We start from the raw sequence: 27,782 nt of genomic DNA, 5'->3' as shown, positions 1-27,782 counted from the left end.
AATGGGTCTTTTTCCACAATCTTGCTAAATGCTCTCAGGCAGCAAGGGAACTGCTGGTGTCAGTGCCCATGAGCCATAGGTTGTGCCAAGGTGCCTTGATTTGCAGCATCCTCATGGCTTCAATGTGCCTTAAAATGTGCTCGGATGTTACTGCTGTGGGGAAGAGCCTGTGTCTACCTCAAGTTATGGGCATGCAAAGTGTCTTTAGGCCATGAAGCTGCAGTGGAAGAATGAAAATATGTAATGATAATCAGCATGGATAAGTGTTCTGTGTGTCCCTTGTTTAAAAAATAATAATAAAAATATTTTTTACATCACATGACCGGGTTTGTTAGGTGGGATAGACTTTTTTTAAAAAATCCTGGTACAAGGAAGCTTATTTTCACTAGCAACTGAGACACCTAGGCCTTTTTCCCTAGTTACATAGGTTAAAATAATTGTCTTCTTCAAATACTGGAGGTCAAGTCCAGTGCTTGATATCTAGATGTAAATTTATAGAAGCTGGTAGAGCTATTTCTGTTCATGACCAAAAAAAAAAAAAAAAAAAAAAGGCATTTTTTTTTTTGTGTGTGCTGTTTTAGTAAGAGGAAAATACAGGTACCTGAGTTTTAAAACCAAATGAAAGCAAAGGCAATTAAAGAGATCTGAATGCTAGTTCATATTTCGAGAGAACTTTTTTGAAATGCCAACCTCTGCTTTCTGTTACAGGTTACATCTTAAGTGTTGTGCTCCTCACTTTACCAAGGCAACACCTTGTTCAGCTTTACCTGTACTTTCTGACCGCATTGCTGCTGTATGCTGGGCACCAGATTTCCAGGTAGGAATAAATGGGTTACATTTGTTAGTTTCACTTGGGATTTAAAAATCTAACTGATGTTTTGTTAATATCTTCTGCAAGTGGGTTAGGGCTGGTTTTATGGAGGCACTTTTTTCTATGCCAGACACCTAAATATATCATGCTGTTTATCGTGAAAAAGTTCATGGAATTAAATGTGCTGTCAAGTAGTTCTGGTGTATTTTTTGTTGAGTTAAAGGAGTTTTGAGCTGCTTTTGTGTGGAGTGTAATGCCCATTAATCTGAGAAGAGAAAGCACTACAGGACAAAACGTTGCCTCTGATGTAGTAATCTGACTTACTCAATGGCTCGGTTTACATGCTTTCAACACCGGAGCATTTTACAAAGCAGACAGGACGTTACCTTCAATTTCCTGGCACCTAGGAGGAGGGAGAAAATAGCTGTGGGAGATGGTAAAAGTAAAGTAATGGTGGAATTTATTCCTAAATTCATCTTTGTGTAATATATTTTACAGTCATAACAAAAAGAAAGGTGTTTGGATTTAAAACATAAGGCAAGAGGCTAGAAAACTGTGAGAAAGGCAGGACAAAGTAGATCATCTTTTGTTTGGCTCCAGCTAAATCCGTTGAAAGCCAATGTAAACTTTCACACTGACAAGATGTTTAATTGGAACCAAAGAGAGTGCCCTCACATTAATGTCTTTACATGGGAAGTTTTGCAAATGTGGACTTAAGCCTGATTTATTTTGGTGCCTGCTGATGGGAAACATTTAAAAATGTGCTTTTGATTGATTTAAGTGAAGTAATAGGTTTGCTATTTTTGCATCAAAATCGTTGTTCCGAAGCATTTGCTGGAATATCTCTCATGCAGTACGTTGCAGCTCTGGGGAGTGTTAAGGAAGGCTTTGTGGTGACTTGACATGTCACTGGTGTGGCTGTCAGAGTTTCAGTTAATGATTTCTTGAATGGATGAGGATGCAAGAGAGGAATTATGGCCTCTTATTTACTGGGTAGGAAGGAAAGGGTTTTTTTTATCATCCTCAGGGGAGTCCTGAGTTTTTATAGATACAGTTTGTGGGTGTTTCTCTTAGAGTTAAAGGCTTACTTATTAGAAAAAGCAGCCTAAACATTATTTAAGAGCTTGTGTTGAAATAAAAATAAAGCTGGTAACAGATGCCCATCAGATACAGAGTTTGGTCCAGAATACTTATAGCTAGAGATCCTTAAGCCATTTTGTATCTTTAAATCTTTCAAAAGAAAGAGAGATGGTATGGGTTTCAGTTGATACATTAAAGAATAACGTTATTTGATTTTAATAGTTCTTTATTGGTCGTTTTTCTCCATAATGTGAATTATAGCTGGTATCACTTTGAGAATTACAGGCTTCATTGAAACATGTTGGGTAACTACAGCTTGGACTGTTTGGAGTGTTCTTACTAAGCTTTCTATACTTGATACTTCTGGAGTGTGTTAATAAAGACTTTAATTAAATCTTGCATCAACTGGCAAAAAAATATTTAATTAAAAGATGTCTGAGATTCAAATAGTCCAGCAGTATTCCCTAGCTATTTTGCATAGCAAATGCAGCTTCTAGCACTTCAGAGTGAGCGTACCCATTCCCTAGATATGAGACTGACTTGGTTGGGAAGGAAGCACTGTTCAAGGGGATCTCAGCACCAGCCTCTGTATAATGCAGGGAGCGACACTTGAATTAGCTTTTCAAAAGAATTTTTGAATCCAATTAGTTTTCATACTGAAAATAGTGAAGTGTAACTGACACAGATGAACTCTGCTGCTGGAGCTGTACCTCTTACTGATGAGGCTATCCAATTACAACAGACGTCTCTATTTAGCAGACTGATCATGGTAAGACACACAGAAATCACATGTGCAAACTGTTCCTGATTTTTTTGTTGCTAATAAATCTGCTTAGAACAGAAAACTCGCAGTGCACTGCTCGTAGGCTACCAGTTGGGATGCTATTTAAGACGGATGAAGAGATCCCTTATTGAGGCCAGTTTGGTTATTGCAAATTATAGAACAAGACCAAAATCAGCTGGCACTTGTGACTCTGCAGTGTCCTGGAAATTGTGAGCTGTTGAAAGACTGCAGCTCTCAGTGCTGTTTTTCCACCCAGAAATAGCTTGTGGTTCAGCTGCATGTCTAGGAATAAGATCTGAATTTTATAGTTAAGCTCTGACTTCAGACTTCCAGGTCTCTGTGACCTTGACAATCACTTAACTTCTTAGCGTTTGCTTCCTCATCTGCAAAACTGGGACTTACCTTAATGTGTGCGGATTGATTAGCTAATGCTCATGAGCACTTGGGAGAGTCCAAGGAGGCGCTGCGTTTGTGTGACATGTTAGCCTGGCAATTTGGGTAGAGAGAATTCACCATCTGTTTATGGAAAAAGGAGAAGTCAGCTTTAAAAAATAAAATCCTGCCGCTCTTGACAAGGAAAATGTATGTGTGTTTTTTTTTTTATGTAGCTGCATGAATGTCTTGCTTAAAGGGATCACATTTCTTCTTCCCAGTTGCAACAATAAAACCGGGGAAAAGAAACGCAGTTATTGTGCAGAAAAGAAATGATGCTAAAAAAAAAAAAAAAAAAAATTATGATTACATTCCAGATGTTGAACCTGATAGAGCTTGGGGTGAGAAGATTTGAGGAGAGGGGAGTGGGAGAGGGAGAAGGAGGAAAAGGCAGGAAGCAAGGGACCAAATCGTTACTTACGGATAATCTTAAAAGATGTTTTTAATTTTAAAGATATCTGTAGACATTCAATACCTACGGCTGTGTGTGTTTGATGTTAACAGCAAAGATTAATCAGCCACAGTAAATGTCGGCAATATGACTCGGGTCAGATAACCACTGTTCCTTATGTCTGTCAATTACAAAGCATATCTTTAATAACAGCAGACCTTGCTGTGCTTCCAATAACAAAAAAGGGGTCATGTGTGAAGCACTGTATCTCTTTACCTTTTCAGAGCAATGCTAGTCGTGGCTGGCCGTGATTATATGTTAACAGTCCAGCAGTTCGATTAAATGAGGCTGGGAGTGCATCCACAGAATAAACAGCAGGCGATCTGATCTCAGCTTTATTCTTATGCCCTAATTTTCTAAAGTAATAATGTACTTTCAGTCATTTCATTAACTAGTAAATAATGATTTTAGCATTCTTGTTTTCTTACATTGCTGCAGTAAAGTGAACAATTCCCCGATGTAAAAGCTGCAGCTTAATACAGTTTTAATTGATCAAAATTGAGTGCGTGCACTTGCTCTTCTCAGCATCTTGTATGGCACTGCAGCTGTTCCAGGCATCTTCTGATTGGTATCTGTGCCAAAAGATCCTTGTGTTTGTACTCGTAATAAGAGAATCACTGCTTTTACTTTTCGTATTTAGACATCATCTACAAATACTGTTTAAAAAATTTAGGGGACCTTAAAGCATTGCTGCTCTAAGCTGGCAGGCCTTAAACTCTCAATTAAAGAAGGTACTTAAAGAGTGAAGCCAAGTATAGTCCTCGGTGCAGATGACTGAATCAGACAAGGGCAAGAAATGTAGCTTGGGAGGATTTGGGTCATCTCCAGACACGTTCCTGCTGTAAATGAACCAAATATACGTGCAGCTTTGGTGGTACGTCTTGGCTAAGTTGTGCAAGGTTTTCTCGCTACAGTTGGTATTCTGGATGATTTTGTAACCTGTTTCCTGACAGATGTAGAAAAAGCTTGATGTCTTCACTGCTTTCCTTCTAGCAGTTTAGAAATAGCCAGCATTTTCACCTTCAATTTGCGGATGGAGCATGATATCGCTAATACAAAAAGCCATCTTCAGCATGTTGCAAATTCTGAGGAAATCTGCGGTGGTGCTTTTTTTTCCCCCCTCTTTCCAACTCTGATGGATTATCCTGTCTGCTCTGCAAATGCTGTCAGAAAGTGTTTTCTTCAGGTTCGCATAAACAAAAATACACAACTTGGCCCCAAAGATTACATCCTTGTGCGTGTTTGAAGGTTGAAAAAAAAAAACAAAAAACAAAAAACTTGTGCTTATCTGTGGCTTGATAACAAGGGGAGATGTTCTATGCGGAATCAGTCATCTTAGCTGCCTTTTCCATCTCCATGTGTTTTTAATTGTAGGTTACAGTCTAAAGAGCCCATGTCGACATACCTCGCATATACTATGACACTTGAAAAGCTGCTGTGAGTAGGCAGCGTTGTCAGCTATGAAGAACAGGCTTTGAAGTGTTTGTTTTAGTACTTTGAGATTTATGTCTTGAATTCCAGAGAGTTTTTGCAAATGAAAATGCGAATTCCTTAGCTTGGAGTAGCGAGATGGTGCTAGAACCAGAGTATTTTTCCACATTGCTGGGGAAAAGCGAATGCTTCCAGTAGCATTGTGTTGCACATTTTTCTTCACTTGAAATATAAATTCGTACGTTGTGGTTTCCAGTCTTGCTTGCTTGCTTTGCCTGCATCTGCTTGCAGCAGGTGTGGCTTGCCTGACTGATGTAAATAAATACGTAATACTGTTGTGCCATGCCCCTCGAGCAAACAGACTCTGCTAGCTCTGCGCAGGGTCAGCTGAGTGTGTGTGTGGCATTCCCGGGACGTGCTGCAGCTGGGCGTGGACGGCCGGACAGTCCGGGCCAGCTGAGAGCAGGGGCTGTGGTGCTGCTGATGGTGGAGTTGGCAGTGTCACAACGAGGGTACAGCAGCAGCCATGCAATGGGCATCAGAGGGTCTCAAGATGAGGCAGAAAAAGGGGCTGAAGATGCAGATCTGAAGGGTCACGAGGATCGCCTGCTGTCTCATGGCAGGGGATTAACGAGCCACTGGAGAATTACTGCCCTGCTGTTCCAGGATTATCTTCTGGAAGTGCAAAACGTTTGCTCTTTGTGTGAAGTTCATGTTTGACTTGCATTGCTGTTACACAGGTTAGCCTGCTCAAAGGCGGAGGTGATAGATGATCACCAACAGCAGGCAAAATGCCCGCTCTCCCAGGGTTCTTACTTGTTTCTTTGATTGCCTGAGCCCCCCCCCCCCTCCTAGCCCACCTTTTCTGAGAGAAGTTACAGCTGTCCAGTCAGATTTTCAGACTTTGTCTGCCACTTGTGGTCCCTTGTTTTGAGGGCATCCAGTTGGTCCCCCTGGTTTCTCCAGGATACAGCTAAATTTTTGAGATCTTATTGGATAAAAGGATTATGAAGCAGCCCTGTCCCCAGTCTTCCGTGATTGTCATTTTGCCTTCATAGCTATTTTTTAATATGGTGCAAAGAGATTGGTGCAAAACACCATGACCATTACATTGGAAGACCTTTTCACATGAAGCTGGTGGGAAAAGAAATTAAGATTAGGAAGAAGAACCACTTAAGAAGGGACTCTTAAAAATGGAATGGTGCTTAAGAGGCTTTGTCAATAAGCAGTTTCAGGCCACCTTCTGAAGAGCAGCTTGGGTGTCCCAAAGGACTTTTACAGCTGTGACAGTGAGTCTAATTACAGATAATACGTCTCTCACTAAAGTCATGCTTCGGTTAGATCCTTTGATCGCTGAGGCTGCCATAACAGTAGTGCTAATATTGCTTTTCGTAATTTACTTAATTGACTGTAACATACACCGAGGTTACGTGTGTGTGGAATGAGTGAATTGCTTCTTGTCTCATCAGAAGGATCTTAATATTTTGTGGTTTTATTTTTTTTAGGGATTACGTGAGAAGTGAATTGGAATCAGGGTATGAAGGGCCAATGTACTTGGAGCCTCTCTCAATGAATCGTTTCATGACTGCTTTAGTAGGTAAGTGTTTTAGATATTCGTGATGCAGGGGAGAGCTGTGCCTAATTCTCTTCACTGAAACCTGTGCATGTTCCACCTCTTGGTTTCAAATTTCTCTGTCACTTTCAGTAGCTGTGATCCTCATTAAGATGCAGGAGGTATGGAAAGCTAGATGTGTCCTGCTTGGCTCTGTATGTGCCACTGATTTACCAATACTCCCTTACTTACAGTTTTGGAAGTATTCTCTAGATTTGGTATTTTTAAAATTTAGCGTTAGACTTCAGTGTTTCAGATTCATGTGGGTTTCCTAATCAACCCATTACACTGTTGTAAAGGTGCGGTTTGTTGAAATTCCTGCTTGTCTGTGCTGTGTCCTTCCTAACTACGGATCTGAAGTTAGAAATGTGTTGTAAATTGATAGAGTAGGAAAAAGAGATTGTGTATATCTTACTATAGAAGCACTTCAGATTCATGTGCAGGAGTTTGGGTGAAAGCTTCACAGCCAGAAGTTCTTAAAGGAGTTAGTTTACCCAAGTGGGCACATTTTAAAAATCTTTTTTTTTTTTTTTTTCCCCTCTGTATCCCTGTCTACCCCTATGATACTATCAAGGCATAAGGAATGAAAGGAAAAAGATCCAAGGGTCTCATGTAAGCAGTCACTTCAGTTTGTAGTGGCAGGACACTTTCTGAGAGCATATGATTTCTTTCAAAAGAATAGTATTGAGATTGTTTTGTACTTCTGTGTTTACTATTTCTAGAATTATGCTTCCTAAGTGCAGCATTCTGTCTCCGTGTTCTTTGCAGACTTGCAGTCTGGTTCAGAATGATTGCATTGTCTGTCTGGAAAACTCCTGTAAAGTCCTGTAAAAATATCAATAGTATTTTTATCTTTGGAAGTGTTGTAGAGGCATTTATTCTTTATTGTCTTTATAGATAAGTGTTTTCATGCTCTTAAAAAAACACAGGTGTAGTAGATTTGTGGATGTGCGTATAGGCCCACAGGCTACTTCTGTTTATTTTTAAATCAACTTCTGGGGCTGTTTCTAATGAAAGCATTAAGGAGTAACAGCCCAAAACTACATTAAAATTGTGTTTCGTGAAAGGCAGAGATGACTTCTTCTTTGAGATGTTTAGGTAAAGTCTTGAAGAATTGGGCTTTCTACTCTTCTCGCTTACCCTCCCCTCCAAATGAATGTTGGAATAGAATAAATTCAGCGTTAAGGTTGCTACGCCGTACCATATGCTCTGCAGAGAGGATATTGAAATGCACGCACACCGTGTGTATTTTAAAAATAAGCCAAAGACAAAGTCAGAAGAAAAACTGTCCCTAATTCCTTTCACTAAGGTCTATGGTTTTCATCAGATTATTGACAGATTTAGTCAGCCGTGGACTGTTGACAAAACTCAGCTGCTTCCTGTTTGCTCGCAACTGCTACTGAGAGATTTAAATGAGCTTTCTTCTTTCCAGTATGTTAGGTCTAGCAGAATATACACATTCCCTGCCTGCCAGCATCCCCACTTTTAAATTTGGGATTTGTTGTTGCTTTTAATACTTTTATATAAAGATAACGTTGGTGTATTCCCAGAAACGGAAATATTTAGGGATCACTTCTTCTCTCTTCTGAATTTCTAGGTATGCTAAATTTTTCTGTCTTGTGGAATGACACCAAAGTATAGCAAAAGCCTTTAGTATGTTTCAGCGAGAAAATGTTTGTAAGTAGTTCTTTGAATCTCTCTCAGGTGTGATGCAGGGTCCTGTGCTAAAGCAGAACCCTCAGAGAGCTTCACAAAGCAGCAGGCAGGACCTGGCAGGAAGAGGTCAGGGGGTGTTACGCCGTTCAGTAATATTTATGCAGAAACTAAACCAGGAGTCGTAGCCCATCAGTATCCCAGGGTGTATCATTCAGGTTTCATGTGGATTATCTGTGAGCTAGAAGAAGACGACACAACTGTGTTTGTCCAGTTCAGTTCTGGGTTGTACTGGGGGGCAGAATGAAGTGTCTGCGTATTATAATTGTTTTTCAGAAATAGGTGCTTGACTATACTAGTAAGTATGTGTATGTTAACATACTTAATATCCTCGTTATTAATTTTCCCTGTTCTTTTGAAGTCAAGTTGAAAGCCTAATTTTAGTCTTGATGGTAAATGGTCTTCTTTGGGGAAGTCCTATGTCAGTGGGCTTTGAGGCTTGACAGTGTTGCGTGTAAATACGAAATACCTCAGTGTGTAACAAATTTGAGAAAGTGTTTTTCCAGTGCAGTCTGCCATGTCTCAGGAGTGTACTGCACTGAACTGTCATCTTTGCAGCAAAATTAATACGTATGGGTGCTTTGCTCCATATTTTTCTTACGTGTTCTGCCAGAGCATTGTTGTGTAGCATTGTTGACAAAGGCACTGAGGCAAGTGCATGGGGAAATAATCGTGGTACTGATCTGTTACCTAAACGCTGTGGTCAGAATTAAAAGGGTGAAGTACAGTATGCCACTTGGGTCTTTAAATTTAACCTTTAATAATGGTTATATTCATTAGTGCTTTTTGGATGGGCGCTCTCGGTCAGTTCTTCCCCCAGATCTAATTCAGTCCAATAACTATTAACTAGGGTTATTAACGTGCTCTGAAGTTGCTCATCATGCTGGATGGAAGAAATAAACAGCTGAGAAGACTGCCTCTTGGATGAGTGTTCCACCTTGTGAGAACATCAGCTGTTAGGTTACAAAGCTGCGTGGTTTCAAAGTGATGCTACCCTGAAGATTTTTTGTTCTTAGTTCTTAGTGCACAGTAGTGGGAGCATATATTAACTTGGAGACATCCTGCTTTTTGTCAGGCAGTTAATGTGGTAACCAGGGAATTTGGTAACATCAGCTTTTTAAAACGGGGAGTGAAGTAAAGAGCTCCCTACTAAAAGTGGGAGTGACTCTACCACATCGGCTGGCTTACCGCACATTTTCCATTAGCTTACTAGCTGAGAGGCTTTGGCTGGCTGTCAGCAGGGTTTAATGTATTTGTGGAGGTTTGGGGAAGGGAAAAGAACAGGCAGGAACTTAAGGCAATAGATTTCTTCCTTATTGCTTCATTCCCTAGCAGAGGAGCCTGGTATCCTGCAGGAGGGTTCCAGATGTTGGACTCATTAGCTCTGTCTGGCAGGCTTCAGTCCACAGCATCGCAGTTTCCAGAGTGCAACTGTTCAGTTGGATTTTCTAGTCTCAGCAGGTAGCTTGAGGGTTTAAGTTTTTTGGTGACGTGGTATGAGTTACAAGGTAATTTCTTCTGACTGGAACTGCAGCCATGTATGTGATCTCTTACTGTGTACAGCCCTACTTGGAGATAAGCTATGATGTATGGCACAGAGGGGTTGTCCTGAAGGAAGGTGCTGCTACCCCATTAAAAATGAGAAGTATCTGTCACTAAAAGCTCCGTTAATCTGTTTGGGCCCTTCCTGAAGGGGCTGAGAATCAGCAAGGTGCAGACTTCAGGAGGGAGCTCAAGGCCTCAGGAGGAAGTGTTTTGTGTGTTTCGCATGATGGTGCACAGATCTCTTTCCCCTGACAAGTGACTTCCAAGCAGTGTTTAGGCTGAAGAGGTGGAAAGCAGAGAGAGCTTAGCAGGCATGACCAGCACCCTCAGCACATCGCGCCTGGAGGAAAGCAGGGGTTGCTGTTTCATGAGGTGAGCCTGGAACCAGATTTCATGACTGGAGAACCCCACAGTTATCCCAGGGAACACTGGGTTGTTAAATGTGGTGGGTTGTAGCATTTCATTTCAGATGACGACACTTACTAAATCCTGAAGAACATATCAGAAGCTGGTGTTGGTATCCCTTTGTGTGTGAAGCTGGGTTGCCTTAGTTACCATGAGATGCAGATATCCTCGCAGGCTGACTGTGCCAGGCCCCAAACGTTACGGCACAGCAGCGTGCTGGTGGTGTCTTAACTGGGTTTGTAGCAACCTGCGTGTGGGCAGAGAGCAACGGAGCAGAGAAGGTGCCTCAGAGCTGGAGTCTGTTGAACGATGAGTAGAGTAACTTTCTCAGAGGCTCATGATCCAAAATACTGGCAGTATATCTTGCTGAAAGCAAGCGTGCTTGTTCCGAAAAGACTCAAAGTAATTCAAAACTACACCTAGCAAATTAAGGGTAGGATTTAAACTTGAAAGAGGACAATGTGAAAGAGGAAGACCTTTGGATGATTAAGTGGTAGAGTGTAGAGGTTTGCTTTCAGTTTGGCTCCAGTTATTTTGAAAGCGGAAGGCCTTTCCTGGGTGGGGAAGTTGGACAGGATGAGAGAAACGCTAGTTCTACTATTTCTCCTCTCCCAGATTCCCTCCCCAGGGCATCCAGAGGGGCTTACAAGGTCCATAAGGTTATGTGAGCACATGGAGTTTGCTGAGGCCTAGAGATATTCTGGTCTTGGCTTTGTTGTGCTGTGCTTTGCTGAGGCTGGCTCCTGCTTCCACCAAGAGCTGTGAAACACACAGATTAGTGGGGGGGCTCCAAAGCAGCCCATAAGCACTTGGGGTTGGTACCATGTAGGGTGGCTTCCAGATGTTCACCACCTGTGAGTTCACAAGGTTCTGCTTTTAAATTCTTTCACTGCAAAATGACGAGTGAGATTTGTTCTTACCCAGACAATGTAAATTTGGCTCCAGTCTGCTTCCTCTGAGATACAGGGTACAAGTTCCAGCGACTGTAATGGGAGCAGTTATACAGGAGGGGTCTGCTCTAGAAATATCATCCTCCAAATCTCTGTGTGTGTGTGAGAAAGACATTCTTCTGCCCCCACCAACTGTTAAAGAGAATTTAGTTGTTAATTATCTGTCACTTGCAAGCTTCAGTGATAATTTTGAGCAACTGCCCCAGGGCATTATGAAATTATTGAAGTCTCAGCTGCTGACCTGGCTGTCTCCTGTTAGCGTTCTTGGCCTGTAATTCCTCTTGACAGTATAAATATTGTTGTTCCAAAAGCCATTTGGGACCTCTGATTACTTTTTTGCATAGATCAGAATGAAACAGTCATATAGCTGGGCTTCAGAAAAGCCTCTGCTGTGCACAAAGATACTGGTGGGATTTAGGTAGGGCTGGGATGTTATGGAAAAAAAAAAAGAGGGGTGACTTGTTAAGTCATCATCCCCTGCATGATTTATTCCTGGGACTTGGTATTAATCTGGATATGTTTCTGCGTGTTTTGGGCTAACATCTCACTAATCTGTGTAGTGAAGGCATACACTTTGCATAGTTTGAAAATTGTAAGTTTTATGACCCAGCAGAAGACACAGAGGAGCCCGGTTTCATAACAGATATGTCCTAGTTAGAGCTGTCATAATATGCTGGATGTTGATAACTGTGTTAGGGAAAGATAACGAATTAAAATACGTTTTTCCTGAAGGGGATAATCAGCTTGATTATAAAAGACTCTGTCTCGTTTTCAGGTCAGCTGGTGGTATGTACGCTCTGCTCCTGCGTCATGAAAACAAAACAGATCTGGCTCTTCTCCGCTCACATGCTCCCTCTGCTGGCACGGCTCTGCCTCGTCCCGTTGGAAACCATCGTCATCATCAACAAATTTGCCATGATTTTCACTGGTTTGGAAGTTCTCTACTTTCTGGCATCAAATCTTCTGGTGCCCTATAACTTGGCAAAGTCTGCATACAGAGAGCTTGTCCAGGTAACATAGAACAATTTTATTGTCCTTGGCCTGAATGTTTCTGCAGGAAAGTAGTAATAAAATAAGTAGTTTGACTATTTCCTGTGCATATATTTTTGTGTGTTAACTCATGTTTTCTTAGAAAAACAAATGGGTTCCTATCCATAGCATCCACTTTCCTTAATTTATGTTAGCTTACAATTTGTATGGGTGAGCAGTTCAGGCATTCCGCATAAGTCATTATGCTGAATTATGCTCCTGGCTAGCTGAGCCTGTCCACTTTGCTTGGATTTCATTTAGTCCCTGAAATCCAGGCTAAGAGACAGGATTGTGGTAGAATGGAATTTATCTAGTGCCTCATTAAATGAGCAAGGTACTACACGTGCGTTAATTACATTAGCTGTTCATTTTAAGAAATATGTTTTGTATAAAAAGCATTTGTAATTGTAATGTTAAATTGGGAGTAACAGTGAAGCTGATCTTGACTGTGGCTGGTGCTGTGACGTGAAAGGTTGAAAGGCCTGTAGTATTCGGTTTAGAACAGCAGCATTGCTAGGATCTCGGAGTTACCGGAAACAGAGAAAACTGATCTGACACACATCCATTTTGTTAACACTTTGACATCTAATGTATATTTGTTTGAAAAGACTCTTTGTTAATGTTAGAGAAACATCATGCCTTGTGTACACGTATATTATTTTTATACAGATAATGTCTTCTTCCATGTCTTCTTCTCAGTATAAAAGACTGATGCGTACTGGATTTTGACCGACCCGCTAGTTCTCCTCTCACCAGCTACTGATTTTTTTTTCAGACCAAGTCTTTGGTTTTCTGACTTGCTTCTTCATTCCAGAAGCAGCCTGAAAACTAACTTGCTAAGCTCTTTCAAAGCCCTCTTTAAAGCTCTTCGTTGCTGTCATATCTGTCATACACAAACAAAAACTTGGCAGCAGTATGTGTCTGGAGTGCCAAGGCCTCAGCCTGTCATGTTGATCATTATTGTGTAGTTATTTATTTTGCGTGTAATTGGTCTTTGGAGCAAGATTATCCTTCTGTGCTTGTACAGCACCTAACATGGTCTGATCTTGCCCATAACCAGCTTGTAGATTTGCTGATAAGAACAAATTCAGGAGCTGACTGGCAAGGCTTCAATATCCATGTTTTTCAAGGAGAATATAAAAATAATGCTTACCATTTCCTTTAAAAGAGAGAGCACTCGCTAATGTGGCGTAAAATAGATGCTCCTCCTCTTCTATAGAGTTTGAAGGCTCACAACAGGGTAAAACCAACACTTCAATTTTCCATTTGCATGGACACACACAGTTTGGCTTCTTGAAGTCAAATTAAAATATGATGTGGATTTGAGTCATGTATGTGTTTTCTATTAGACACTTTAGAACACTTAGTTGCAAATACATTTTGGGAGAGAATGGTTTCTCTTTTTCTTGGGGTCAGAATTGTATTCTAAGTACTGTTCCTATACAAGCTTTCTCATCTCTAGGATCACTTGTCTCTGATTTTATTTTCCTTTTTTTTCCTCCTCTTCTGGTATTTCAAATCTTGCTGGGCACTCTTACATGATTGTAATCGTGAGGAAGAAATATTCCTTGTGCATGGCCTTTGGATGCTGATAATACTCTTTCTCCCAGTTGTTTATGCAGAAGGCATACATTTTTTTCTTCTCTGTAAATACATAGAAAATGACAGGCTTTTTAAAATGCCACTGGATTTATAATAGACTGATTAGTCGTATGATGCTTTTTGAGTGCATATTGTAGAGAGTGTATTGGAATGAAAAGTTGTGTACAAGTGTTTTTCGTTATGCATTGGTGAAATGGGATAACAAACGTTTTGTTTTAAAAGAGCTTGTTGCTCTTCGCTTATGGTCTTGAAACACAGCTGAAAAAAAAATGTTGGCTCAGTGTGTGTTTGTATAACCGACTGCAGGGGATTACAAATGAAGCTAAGTGTGTTTATTCCAAAGAAAGAGATTGTCTTGTTTTGTCTTGAATGTTCTCCTCTGTGATCTCACTGCTGTAACTTTGCATGGTGGTTAGTCTTCAGTGATGTGTAGGTGAGTTCACTACCATTGCAGGCTGGAATTGATTGCTGTTTTGATATCAGTGGCAAAACTTACTGAATATTAGGATGTTAAGCACCAGGAGTGTTTCTTGAATGGAGCACCACGGGGGAGATGGCCTTAACAGGTGGGCTAAAGCAGCCTTTTGCATGCGTGTGTATTTCAAACTGTAGCTGACGGTACAATTTAAAAGCAGGTCTAGAAGCTTGGCTGCCTACTTGCAGAAGATGCCAGAAATACCTCATGGTTATGAACCTACATTATGAGCATAGCTGACCTGTCTCTGATGTGATGGAGTGCTGTGCCAGGAGCTGCGTGGGATTGCTTGGATTGGTCCCAGGCCAAGGGAGAGGCCGAGGGAGTCTCCTGAGGGCAAACACAGTTCCTTGACAAGTCTGCGCAAAGCTAAAAGCGGGAGCCTGGCACTGTATCCCTGCCAGCAGCATACTGCTTGTCCATCAGCCACAGCAGATGATGCAGCAGGTCCCGTGAACGTTAATATCCCTCATGCTGGTCATGAAAGACTAAGTAGACAACTCTTTAACCTTCTGTTGAAATACAGATTTGTTTCATGCATTTGCTAGCTATTGCAAATTTTACATTGTTGTGGGAAGGAGATGATAAAAAAAAATAGTAGCTGAGTGATTTCCTTTTGACATTTTATATTAAGTCCAGCTATATGAAGCTCCAGCTTCTTGAAAATCACTGCATTGTAGCATAGTCTTTGCAATACAAAAAATGTAATTGAGCTTCAAAGTCTTTTGAAATAGCTTTTAACTGTGAACTTCAAAACCCTTGGTTGATTGGGAGCAGTCAAGAGTTTGGTACGTGTTCATTCTGAGGCACTTAACACTGAATACCTCAGATGTTTTATGTTTTCCTTTAAAACAGATCAGGAAAGCAGATTTTCTATGCTGAAGTAGTGTGGCTCGTTTCATTGTCTATCATGTGTGGTGAGTTGGCAGCAGCAATAGAGAAGACAACATTGCTGTGACTTGAGCTGGGCAAAAGGTCTGAGTGGGTTGTATGTGGACTGGAGGCATGCATCCTTGTTCCTCTTGCTGTGAGAGAGCTGCAGTCAGCAGCTCTGAGCCAGTAATTCACAGGAAGGGACAGTCAGCTGTTCTGGTTGTTCAGTGCACAGTCAGGTACTTCTTACTTCAAGTAAAACAGCTGATCAGATGGTAGCATGTCACTGCTGAGTCCGGGCTTTCCCTTTGTCTGACCGTAGTTTGGGTGTACCGCCTGTTCTCCTTTGGGATGGCTGATGCCGTGTGAATTACCCCTACCTTTGTTGTGGTTTATTGGTGAACATCCTTTTGTTATCAAATCACGGATGACATGAACTAATAACAAACTGCGTTTTTGTTTGTCTTTTCCAGGTGGTGGAAGTATATGGTCTCCTGGCTCTGGGAATGTCTTTGTGGAACCAGCTGGTGGTCCCAGTTCTGTTCATGGTGTTTTGGCTCGTCTTGTTCGCTCTTCAGATCTATTCGTATTTCAGTACACGGGACCAGCCTGCCTCAAGAGAGAGGCTCCTCTTCCTCTTCTTGACAAGGTAACTTACTAGTCTGCAAATAGTTGTTTTTACGTTTTGACTGTGTTCTGAAATGTGTGCTCTTTTAGAGACTAAATAGGTAGATCAGCTTGTATTGAATTTGGGTGCCAGGCAAATACCTGTCCTTATCTCAGCAACCATGTGTGCAAACCCTGTTAAGCTTCAGAGGCACAGATTCCATTCAGGCAGCATTAGTTCAACTGTGGGGAGTTCCCAAATAAAGCAAAACATTTCTTTGATGAGGGAATAGCTGTAATTAGAGCTTTGGTCCAGAAGTTTGTTTTCAGTATACAAATCGTTTTTAAGTCTGAGATACCTCAGCTGAAGTTATTTAGTTCAATACCTTATTTGTGATTATGTAATTTTCTGAGCCCTGCATGTCTTGCTTCTTCATTCTGTTGTGGGACGTGTTCTCGAGTTCATCCAGTCAGCTGAAGTAACCAACTCCTAAAGTAACTTCTGAGCCCAGTGGTTAATCTGGCAGAGGTATAAATCTCTTAAAAATACAATTTCCTAAAAGCCTTGTAAAAACTGGCTATGGGGAGAGAAGCCTGTGTTTGTGCTGTCACTGAAAGAAGGCAGCATTTGAAGGATTCTGGCTGGGCTGTACGTGCCTGTGCTGACTCCTGTCTAACTAGAGATTACTGCATACAAAAGGGAGGGGGCATGTAGGGCAGAGAGGAACTGGGAATATTGCAGGAGAAGGTGGGTGAGGCAAATTACATTGTGTAACACTGGGACGGGGAGAAAAGGATGGTGTCTGAACACGCAGGTAACAGGACATGTCCTTTAGAGTCCATACATCGTTAGTTCTGCTGTTTGGGTAGCAACTTGCTTGAGTCACTTACTCATCACTACATTTTTCCAATCAGGCTTTCCAGCTGCTTAATTTTTGCCTGCCTTTGTGCATGCATATATGGTGTCATAGTGTTAAGCTCTCAAAATTCATTGTCATTAAGGAGAAAAGCCAGAGATCTTACTGCGTGTACTATTAAAATTGCTTACATTGTCATACTGCATTATGTAGAAGCACCAACTGTGTTATCTGATTGTCAGCTGAACTAATGGTGTCTGAAGTTTGTTCCTCTTGTTCATCTCTGCTGCAATTTAAATTTTGCTGCAACAGAGTACTGCGTTTAGCAGTTAGCAGAGGTGAGGCAAGCTATCCTTTTCCTAGTAGCTAAGTTTATTCCTGTGCCAAAATCGTTAGACTGATCTTATTTATGGCAAAACAAGAAGCTTGCCTTGCAGACTTGTATTAGCTTGTTCCATGAGTGAATAAGTGCAAGTTGATCTCTGAAGTTCTTTCTGTAATTGCAAAAGCACAGAAAAACTGTGAAAACAGTCTTTGTGTTTGTCACAGTAGGAAAAAAGTCACATTAAAAACATGAACTCGAGTAGTACCATTGACAGCCTCTCCCTCCTCAGGAGGGAGCTGAAGTACCAGGTCATGACAGTTCATGAAAATTCCCAGTTCAACCACAACAGCAACCGTAGTGCTGGCTGCTCACCAAAATGGAAAAGATGTGCTCTTCCATGAAAGTGAGCGACTTCTGCACCTGTGTCCTTTGAGTGTACTTATGACTTAAAATAGTGTAGCTGGAATTCAGGTGAGAGCAGTTGGAGCGTGCTTTATAGCAGTGTCAGATTTTGACAAGAACACCAGAGTGGCTGCACTGAGTCAGCCCAAATACTGATCTAGCCCTGGCTCCAGTTTCCAGCAGTGGTCACAAAGAGTGCCTGGAAAGACACCCACCCGTAACTTGACAAATGGGACACTTTCTAGTACTTTTCCAATCCTGCATCTGGTTTCAGAAGTAAAGCTGCCTTAGCTGAGTGTGGTTAATAACTGCTCAGTAATCCTCAAAAGACTTCTCTTCCATCAGTTGTTGCTGTCTGCCTGTGAACCCATATGTGCTTGTGTTGCTTCAAAGATCCTACACAAGTAGTTCCACAGCTCAGCTTGGTTTGTATAATGAAAACAACACTTTGGTTGTTTGAATCCATGTAGCCTCATTCAGTGCACCCCAATTCTTGTATTGGGGAAAGAAAAGAGCGAACAGTTCTTACCTTTTCTGTAAAATAGGGAGAGGCAACAGGTCTGTTCTTCATGGACTGGAGGGCTCTTGCTAGCTGACTTGCTGTTTAAAAACTGTTCTGTATATTTATTGTCCTTACTGTTCCTCTCAAAATCTCTTCCTCGAGTACATAACTGCTGTGATTTTTGAAATGTGTTGAAGTGTTCAGCTGTTCAGGACAATTTGTAAACTTGTGTTCGAGACGTAAACATAACACTCAGAGCTCTTCAGGAGTCTCTTGGAGCTCTTAGGCTCGCTCTTCTGGGACCCTTGCGTAGCAGATCATAGGGAACTAAGTTTAAGAAGAATCCTATAATAACTGGCAAGGAAAGAAAGGTTGGACATCAGTTGGAAGGCCAAGATAACTTATTTTGAATTAGAGTTCCTCAAAGATTCTACAGAAATAGCTTATTTAAATAATTTTTTTTTTTTTTTTTTTTTGCTACCTTGACTGGCAGGAACATTTGAAAGCTTTATCAGCCCTGCTCAGGTTAGTAAATAGGCTGAATTTGAAGGTTTACTGGAAACACTGCCAATAGTACATATACATAAACACTTCAGAATTTAGTTGTGAATTGCTTTCAAAGGAGTTTTCCTGTTCAGGTAGTCATTAGAAGAGATAAAGTAAATACCTCTTGGCTGTGTTTTGTTTATTTTTGAAGGATATGCTTCCTCAAAATGCTTATCATTTCAGGCTGCTAGCCTGGTGCACTCTTAGTTGGTTAATTGGCGTGACACATTTTTGAACATCATTTCTCTCACAAACGACTGTCCTGTTAGACAAGCTAAGATTCTTTTTTTTTAAATGAATGGAGGTGCCAATGTATTAGGTTGGATTATGTATCTGAGGATTTCCAGGTGTGTAATCCCTGGCTGACAGCTCGTTCTTTACTGAGTGTTGGCACACGTGTTACCTTGTGCAGTCCTCCCCTTGTGCTGGCAGCCTTGTTCCTCAGGTGCCCGAGGCATCTGAGGCTTAGGCTGCTCCGAATAACACGGTGCCAGGATCAGCACAAGAGCAGTCCTAGGGTAAGGGAGCTGTAGTAACTCAGCTGTTCTCAGCATCATCAAATGTACTCTGAAGTCTCAGTCTTTTTGATTCTTTACAGCTGTAGAAAGAGAAAGGAAAAACCCAGCTGAGGGAGAACATTCTTCATTGTCTTGCTGCTTCTGACTCAGCTTTTTGAAAAACAGGTGTTGCCTACCTCAACTTGATGGGAATGCTACCAAAAAAAATCCAGCCTTCTAGCAGTATTTATCAGTTTGACATTTGTTTTCACTATTGCAGGGCTGCGTGGAAAGTGCCTTAGTGGATCCATCTGCTTTAACTCTGTGGTTCTGGTAGCTGGCTGAAATTTCAGCAAATAACCTAAGCATGTTCTGGCTGGCAATTGGGCTGAGAAAACTGTATGCAGGCAGGACAGTGCCACCGTGTGGCACAGCAGCGGAGAAGGACAGGAGGGAACGGGGAAGACCACACTGCGTGGCCATAGCTCCAGCCTGAAAGGCATTACTAGCTGTGGAGTTGAACTGTAGATTTGTCTTGAAAAGAAGTGTTAAAACAAAAAGAAAACAACCAATAACAACACTGAGAGGAGGGTTCCATGGTGGTGTAGAGGTTAAGCCAGTGTAATTGTGCTTTAAAACCAGCTTGCATCATGAACAGAACAAGGGAAGAGTTCCTCACATTGCTTTTGATTAATGGTTCTTTTCTTTTTGCCTCTTTCCCACTTTCTCCTCCCAGTATTGCAGAATGCTGTAGCACTCCATACTCGTTGCTGGGCTTGGTCTTCACAGTCTCCTTCGTTGCTCTGGGAGTTCTGACTCTCTGCAAGTTTTACTTGCAGGGTTACCGAGCATTCATGAATGACCCTGCAATGAACAGGTAAGTGCCTCGCTGTGTCTAGGGTCAAAAAAAAAAAAGCAGACAAAAAGTATTTATACAGAAATGATACTGCTTGTATATATTCCTTAAAAAAATATAAATAAAAACCTTATGAACTCTTGGGTATCTTTAAAAGGCTTTTTGTTTGCCAGTCTACGTGTGCATTGGAAGGATAAGAGGTAAAAAGCAGCTTGTCACATACTTCTTGGGAGATAGTTAATTTTTGTAAGAAGTTCAGGGGTGTTATTTGGGATTTAAAATTACAGAGTTTAACGAAGGTACTGAGGACGATCAATATGAGTCACTGGAAAATTGTCACTTGCTTGGATAATATAAACACTTCACATTCATATTTCCTCATTTACCCTGTAGTCATGTGTGAAACATGACTAATCGTAGAGTCTTATAACACAACATTGTATGGATCACCTTTAAGTAACTATGAGAAATAACTGGAATATATGAGCTGATTCTTTCCTAATGCTCATCTCAACTTTTCTAATATGAGGTTGGAATCCTGTGTGTTTTTTAGTTATTCCAGCCATTACCTCAGGGCCAAAGTTCAGACCATATGCAAAAGAATGTTTTACATTTTGGATTCCAAAATGTGGAAGTGAGAATGGCTATAAACCTGGCTTGCTTAAGAGTAGCCTACATAAAAGGTTCCTCTGGGGAAGTGCGTGGTTCCAGGTGGTCTGTACTATGGTCGCTTCGAGTAGAGGTGCTGAAATGTGCTGTCTGGAGGCATGAAATGCAGTCTGGTTTTTCCTAACCAAAAAGAAGTGAAACAGACAGCTGTGTTTGGAGAAATTCAGTGTTTCCTCCTGTATTCAACACAGACACAGAGAGAATAAACTGGAAAACGAACAAACTGCTGATTTTCCTAAAGCTTGGGGGTTGGTGGGGACATGAGTTGAGGATGTTTCCCCAGGACCAAAGGGCAGACAGGAGCGTGGTGATGGGGAAACGTAACAGGTGGAGAGGGGCTTCATGGTGATCTAGGAATGAGGCTGGCTGTACCCAGCTGTAGACCTAGCAGTGCTGCTTGTGTAGGGCTTGTGCAGGCAGCTCTGAGGCTGGCAGTTCCTCCTCTGAGACCGCCTCTGGGCCAATGAAGTGCTGGGGGAACTCTGTCAAGGAGTGGTGTGTGCTGGGCTGGGTGTAACCTACATGCTGCTGGTTCAGGAGCAAGATTCTGGAATCTGCTAGTTCCTAATCCCCATCACTTCAGTGTTTCTGATAACATTCCTGTCTGGTTAAGGCTTGAATGGTTATGTCAATAAAAGTCAAACCAGTGGCAGTGCAGGGTTATGGAAGAAACAGCTTATTTCCTGGCAATTCCTAGATATATTTTTGAACTAACAGTGACACGCAGAAAAATGCATTTCTTTTTCTCTTCTCTTTGTTGATCTGCAGGGGAATGACTGAAGGAGTCACACTCCTGATCCTGGCTGTGCAAACGGGTTTGATTGAGCTCCAAGTTGTGCATCGGGCATTCCTGCTCAGTATTATTCTTTTCATTGTGGTGGCATCCATCCTTCAGTCTATGCTGGAAATTGCTGATCCGATTGTCTTGGCACTGGGAGCCTCAAGAGACAAGTAAGAGACTGGTTTCCTAAACTGAAAGTTATTCAATGCCATTTTAGGAAGTGGTAAACTGGTAATTAACGGCCTGATTTGGATTTTAGTAGCTTGTAAAGCTATTGCATCTTATCTTTGCAGGTCTCTAGTCAATTCTCTAGTTTTTCCTCTTACCATCCTGCTCCCTCTAGTGCACGTAGCAGTGCTTTTCAGCATGTTGTATGCTGCCAAATGAGGATGATTCAGGTCACCTGCTCTTGCTCAGGAGTGTGTCCATCCAGCCTGTGCAAGGCCGTGCTGATCTGCAGCTGCTGGCTGCCCACTCTTGAGTACTGCGCTGTGTGGTGGTTACTCTGCCTGTGGGTCTCAGTTAAGCAAATCCAGGACTCCAGTGCCTGTGCTTGCTCCCACCAAACTCTGTTGTGTGGATTTGTAGAATCTGCAGGTTTTGCTTAACCTCTTCTGCAGTTGGGTAGGATTCCCCCTCATGCAGTGGTCTTGGACAGCTATTGAAGGTGGGATCTATCTAGGGGTGACCTTAGATATTGGGAAACCCATTTTTTCTGACACTGTGATCCCAAAATGATAGTTTGCTGGCAAGAAATAAGAGGTAGAAGGCTTTGCATTAGTGTACCAGATGTTTTGATCATGTGGGATTGTTGTTAAGTTTAATTTGTGTTTCAAGGAGCTTTATTGGTATCTGGTTTTCTTGTATTAATCTGTTTGTTTGCATCTTTGTTAATTGCTTGTGTTTTTTCCCCTTTTTGTAGCCTGTAAGTGAGAAAATAAAAGGAGGCAGAGAGTTTGTTTGGCTTAGAGGCTACTTGTACCCAGCGTCCTGCAGCAATGTTAACTTTAAATATTCTAACAGAGGGAAGAGGAGTAGAGCCAGGATATGACCATCTGCCCAGCTTAAACAAGCAGCCTGTGATGACAGCAATTTTTAACTCTCTTCTGCCAAATTTTTCAGGCAGTTCTAAATTAACTAGAATCAGGATAAATTCCACTTCAGCTCTCCCATTCTCCCTCGCCCACAGACAGAATTGCAGACCTTACAGTAGCATTCTGATGTTTCTTCAGATTGTATTAAATCCCTCAGTTTCTGCTATTGTCCCCCCACTTCTTTCACTTTCTCTGTACCTCATTGCCAGAGAGAAATGAAGTTAAAATACAACCTGAAGAACATACAAGAGTAGTGTAGTAATTGTTGAAGATGCTCTGAAAGCTTTTGCACAGGGGTGAGTGTGAGAGATTGATGGCGTGTTTAGGTTGGGAGGGAGATCAGGAGGAAGTAAGTGATAGAGGAACAGAGGAAGAAGTGGCAGAGATAAATGTTCAAGTCCCACTAGATTCTTTTCTTGTGATCTCCAAATTGGGGAATATACTTCTAAAGGCAGGAGGGCTAAGTCTGGCAATGAAAGGAAATACCTTTGCCTCATGTATGTTGGCGAAAAGATGTAGAATCATTGTAATAAACTTATAATCTGGGAGAACCCCATTTATATAGGAAAGTGAATAAACAAATAAATACATTATTTAATAGTTTCCTTCAGGTTAACGGACTTTCATTTGAGAAATCCAGCATCTTAGGTACTTAATTTGTCTAATTATAACAATTACTGTAGCTGATTTTTGCCCATAATCTTTGTGTTGAAAACAGCAAAGGTCAGATGTGAGGGAACTTTTTCAGAGTATGTATATTTTAGACATGCGTGCTGGGGATGAGTTTGTGCCCAAGTAAAACAGAAACTCCTTTCAAGAAGTTAAAGCCTCGAGCAAAGATCTAACATGCTTACATCCAGCAGTGAACCGCTGCTTATTCTGACACTCACATCTGACTTAAAAACTAAAAACCTGTTGTGTTGTTTGCAGGAGTCTGTGGAAGCACTTCCGAGCAGTCAGCCTCTGTTTGTTTTTACTTGTGTTCCCCGCGTACATGGCCTACATGATTTGTCAGTTTTTCCACATGGATTTCTGGCTGTTGATCATTATCTCCAGCAGTATTCTAACCTCTCTTCAGGTAAGAACATTAGCCCTGTAGTGACTGTGAATCCCTGCTTTAACTGTGATCTGTTTCTTGAGAGGGGGGGAATACATGATCAGAATAGAACAAGGATGACAGAAGGGCAGAAGTATAAGATATGATGTAAAATTTCGTTCTTTATCTTGTATCTGTGGCTAAGGAGCTCTTAAGGGTGGGCTGAGAGCATAGGTGAATGGAAGTTTATTTCAAATTGTAAAGCTAGGAGGCTTTTGAGGGCTTAAGTATCACAGTAAAGAAAAAGTCTAGCTATGGTTATTTGGAAGTAACTTGATGCTCAAACCATTGTAGTGTAAATACAGGAAATGTTTTGCACTATGAGTATTTGTTATAACTTTTTTTATAATTAATTTCTAACCCCCTCCCCTCGTGGTGCTTAGCACTTTCATTTAATCAACTTAACTACATTTTCAACTCAGGAAAGTACTTGGAAGAGGAAGCACTTTCAAAAAAGCTCAAATGCTTTGTTATAAGAAGTGACTTTTATTTGTCTTGAGATTCAGCAACAGTTTTGCTGCTTTGGGGCTTGCCTGCCTCTGTCTGATTTAGAAGCATGATATGTAAAGAGCTTGATGGACAATGCTGAACACCTTAAGCTCCAATTCAGAACTGCATGTTAAGCTAATGGCCTTGTGTTGTGTTACAGGTGCTTGGGACGCTCTTCATTTATGTTTTGTTTATGGTGGAAGAGTTCAGAAAAGAACCAGTAGAAAATATGGATGATGTGATTTATTACGTAAATGGCACTTACCGGCTGCTGGAATTCCTTGTCGCTCTCTGTGTGGTGGCATACGGCGTCTCAGAAACTGTCTTTGGCGAATGGACTGTGATGGGTTCTGTGATCATCTTCATTCACTCCTATTACAACGTGTGGTTGCGGGCCCAGCTGGGGTGGAAAAGTTTCCTTCTTCGCAGAGATGCAGTGAATAAGATCAAATCGCTGCCCATTGCCACAAAAGAGCAGCTGGAGCAACACAATGATATCTGTGCCATCTGCTACCAGGTAGGAATAGAAATGTCAAACGATTGACTTGAATTTAAATAGCTCCGGACTGTCTGTCAAGCTCAATCTACATCTAGTAAAATAAGTTACTTGAATTATGTTTAATGAGTAACGTTTGTGCTTAATAAGGTACTTGAATTATCCGGTTTTCTGCTTTATGTAAATTGATTTAGAATGCTGGCATTGGGATTTGTTTTATGTATAAAAACTATTTGGGTATGTTCAATCTTTCGTTTTTCTCTCCAGTTGCGTGCAACAAACTGCCCTTGACTTTCTTTGAAACTTTTTGTGTTTGGGTTGAGCTGGTATCAGTAGCAATAGCAAGGGTGCCCTTTCTTCATTAGTGGATGATTCTGAAAGACAATGTGTGCTCAGTAGCTGATTTCTTATTCATCCTTAGAAGCAGCTCAGTCTCCACAGGCACTGCTACTTCCACTTCATGTACAATGTCAGGTTTATAACAGAAACCTAATTACCAAAAGGTTAAGGGTCTGTCTAACATAAGACAGCAGAAGGACCTTAGAAATTAATGCTGAAAGTAATATCTTTATCACACCTCCAGCTTCAAAGTCTCTTTCTCTTGGATAGAAATTGTAGTTATGTATGACAAAGAAAGAACCACCCTAGGATTAATAGGGTACAATTGGATTGACTCCAAACTTGATGCAAATTCTTTGAGGAGTAAAACTGCTATTGCCACAATGCATGGCAGTGTTTAAAACACCAGGCAGGTAATATAGGTGTCTCATCACAGAGAAAGTTATTTAATTTCTTACTTGTTTGGTACATCTTATACCTGCAAGCGTGCTGTTTTTGACTTGCACAATTTTCCTAAGCCGACTAATCCTGCAACACTCATCCTACAAAACCTTTTTATTTAAGTGTAGTAATATCTTGTAAACAAGGCCTTAGCCTAATTTCTAATCCCTGTAGTATAAACAGCCAGTCCTGGCCTGTACTTTGTGTGTGTGTGTGTGTACTTGAATTTGGAGGCTTGTAAGTATGAAGGAAGAAACATTCCTCCTACTTGCCTGTGGACTGCTTCCATCAGCTCTGTGGCTACTGCTCCCATTAGGTGAGGCAAGGCAGATACAGGGTGAGAGGAGAGAAATTGGACTGCAAATAATATGTTCTGTCTTCTTTGTGTGTCTTTCAGGACATGAAAACTGCTGTAATCACACCATGTAGCCATTTTTTTCATGCGGGCTGTCTTAAGAAATGGCTGTATGTGCAAGAAACCTGCCCTCTGTGCCACTGCCAACTCAAGAGCCCTTCGCAGCTACCAGGACTGGGACCGGAGCCAGTTCAACAGCCAAATCCTGGTGCAGAGCAAAATACCAGACCTGGAGATGCAGCTGAGCCCCCCGGTGTTGAACATGACAGTGGGCCAAACACAGACGACAACCCTAGCCAGAGCAGTGGACAGGTTGCTGATGGACAGGACAGCCTGGAGGCCTCTGCTGAGACTGAGGGGTCCCGGGGCATGGACAGGGGCACAAGCCCGTGCGAGGCCAGCCAGGGAGCAGCCTGTGCTGCAGAACTAATGGCAGCCCCAGAGGGGTGCCCCGCTCGAGACCCGAGGGTTAGCATCCAGCTCTAAGGTGACAGAGGACGACGCGGGAACAAACACATTTCAGAGATTCAAGTTTGACTCAGAAGAAAACCTGTCCTTCCGCATCTGTGAAAGAAGTTTAGCTATTAATGCTGGTCAAAATGTAATATCCCATGCTGATTTCCGTGGGCTGCTTGGTAGCGGTAATTCCAGTGAGATGTAGTAAAAAATGACTCCAGAAGCTCTCTGAACTGTGGGCATAGGAAGGATGTCTGGAAATAGATTGAAGTGGAAGAGTGTTTTCAAGATGTAGGGGAGGGATGAGAAGAACGGGAGGTCTGTGAGAGGTTGTAGACAGATGGACAAAACGCTGGCTTTTGTTTTGGCCAGGAGGAGGGCATCGAATACAGCCATGTCCCAGGGTACCAGAGAGGTGTTAAATGCAGTGACTTGCCAGTCACTGACCGAGGTGCAGCTTTGGTTTCTGACAATTTTTTATGGCACGTAAGCAAAAAATCAAAGATATAACATCAGTGACTGTACTAGAAGATGGAAGCACTCTTAATACGTTATGTGTATGCTTTGGGTGTTCTTGGTGGGGCAATTGCATTTGAATTCATGTAATCTATAGTGACTCTTGACTTTTATGACGGAGTCTTCAATATTTTGATGTATATGAAACTTTTGCTAATAATGGCACAGTCTGGGCTGCATGAAGTAAACTAAAGCTCTAATGAACACTTTGGCCTCTGCCACCATGTGCAGGAGGAAAGTGGGATGAGTTTTAGGGCACAGAGAGAAGCCTCGTAGTACTGTGCTGTGCAATGTTTAATTCTTGCAGCTGAATTAAAACAGTATTAAACTCTGGCGATATTTGCACTTTGGGAATGAGTACATTATTGTGTATGATCAGACTCCGCAAATGCCACTTTTAAAGCTGTTAATAGGTTTGCACCTTTTTTCTTTGACAAGGACATGTCCATACCTAAATTTTTACATTCATCATGGCTTCAAGTAGAACTAGGGACTAGGGTGGGGAAATAGGTGGGAGTAGGGGGGCAGGCAATTTTTTTATGTGAATTTTGATATGAAGAGAAATTAGTCACTTATTTATACGATAGGCTTGACTCAAGTGTTTTTCAAAGTCGGTATTCCTAATGTGAAATGTGATACTATTTTATTTTTAGTAGTAACTTTGGATGTAGACTGACAGACATAGCTGAATGTCTTAATAAATTACATTTGAAGATTTTTACACCTGGTTATGTGATTCTTGTTCTGAAATTCCGAGAATTAAGAATGTGTTGAGAGGCTCTTATGCAATAATAGCACTCAACTCCCCTTGGACCTTTCAGTGCACTCTCTCTCTCTCTCCCCCCCCTATTTCCATTCCATTGCTGTGTGTTGCGGTGGCACCGTCTGGTCTTTAAAGCCTGTCCTTGCCACCAGATCTTGGGCAGCTGAGAACAGCAGAAGAATGCTAAGGCATGTTTGCTCCTGCAAGCCATGCAGGCTGCCTGCTGTGACAGAGCCCCACACAAAACCCAACAGGGAGGAGTATCAGTTGCTTTATACTGTGATTCTGTATCTCAGTCTTGTTTCCCTGCGTGTTTAGAAATTTAGGTTTGCCACGTGCTTCAGTGGCCATTGCAAAGCTGCTGTTAAAAGCTGGGAGCGTTGGCAAGGAAAAATTGTGAGAAAATTCTATTTGAACTCTTTTCACTGCTGCAGTGGTCTGTGTCTTGCTCCTCCACACCTGCTTTTCCCTGAAATTGAATCTCTCTCAAAAAGATGTTCTGT

General features: G+C 41.6%; 1 protein-coding gene across 2 annotated transcripts in view; it reads left to right on the top strand.

The window, feature by feature from the left end:
• The window catches only part of RNF145 (ring finger protein 145), a 44,517-nt gene extending 17,280 nt beyond the window's left edge, over nucleotides 1-27,237 (top strand). For both annotated transcript variants that reach the window (XM_084536035.1, XM_084536036.1), the window contains exons 3-11: nucleotides 709-817; nucleotides 6,495-6,586; nucleotides 11,990-12,225; nucleotides 15,667-15,842; nucleotides 19,665-19,805; nucleotides 21,222-21,404; nucleotides 23,259-23,406; nucleotides 24,074-24,430; nucleotides 25,587-27,237. In XM_084536035.1, coding sequence (XP_084392161.1) covers nucleotides 709-817; nucleotides 6,495-6,586; nucleotides 11,990-12,225; nucleotides 15,667-15,842; nucleotides 19,665-19,805; nucleotides 21,222-21,404; nucleotides 23,259-23,406; nucleotides 24,074-24,430; nucleotides 25,587-26,030 — 1,886 coding nt within the window. In that variant the 3' untranslated portion in view covers nucleotides 26,031-27,237. The remainder of the gene's footprint in view (nucleotides 1-708; nucleotides 818-6,494; nucleotides 6,587-11,989; nucleotides 12,226-15,666; nucleotides 15,843-19,664; nucleotides 19,806-21,221; nucleotides 21,405-23,258; nucleotides 23,407-24,073; nucleotides 24,431-25,586) is intronic.
• Nucleotides 27,238-27,782: the final 545 nt, after the last annotated feature.

This window comes from Aythya ferina, assembly GCF_964211825.1.
Source record: "Aythya ferina genome assembly, chromosome: 14".
Lineage (NCBI taxonomy): Eukaryota > Metazoa > Chordata > Aves > Anseriformes > Anatidae > Aythya > Aythya ferina.
This window is presented reverse-complemented; position numbering and strand designations above follow the sequence as displayed.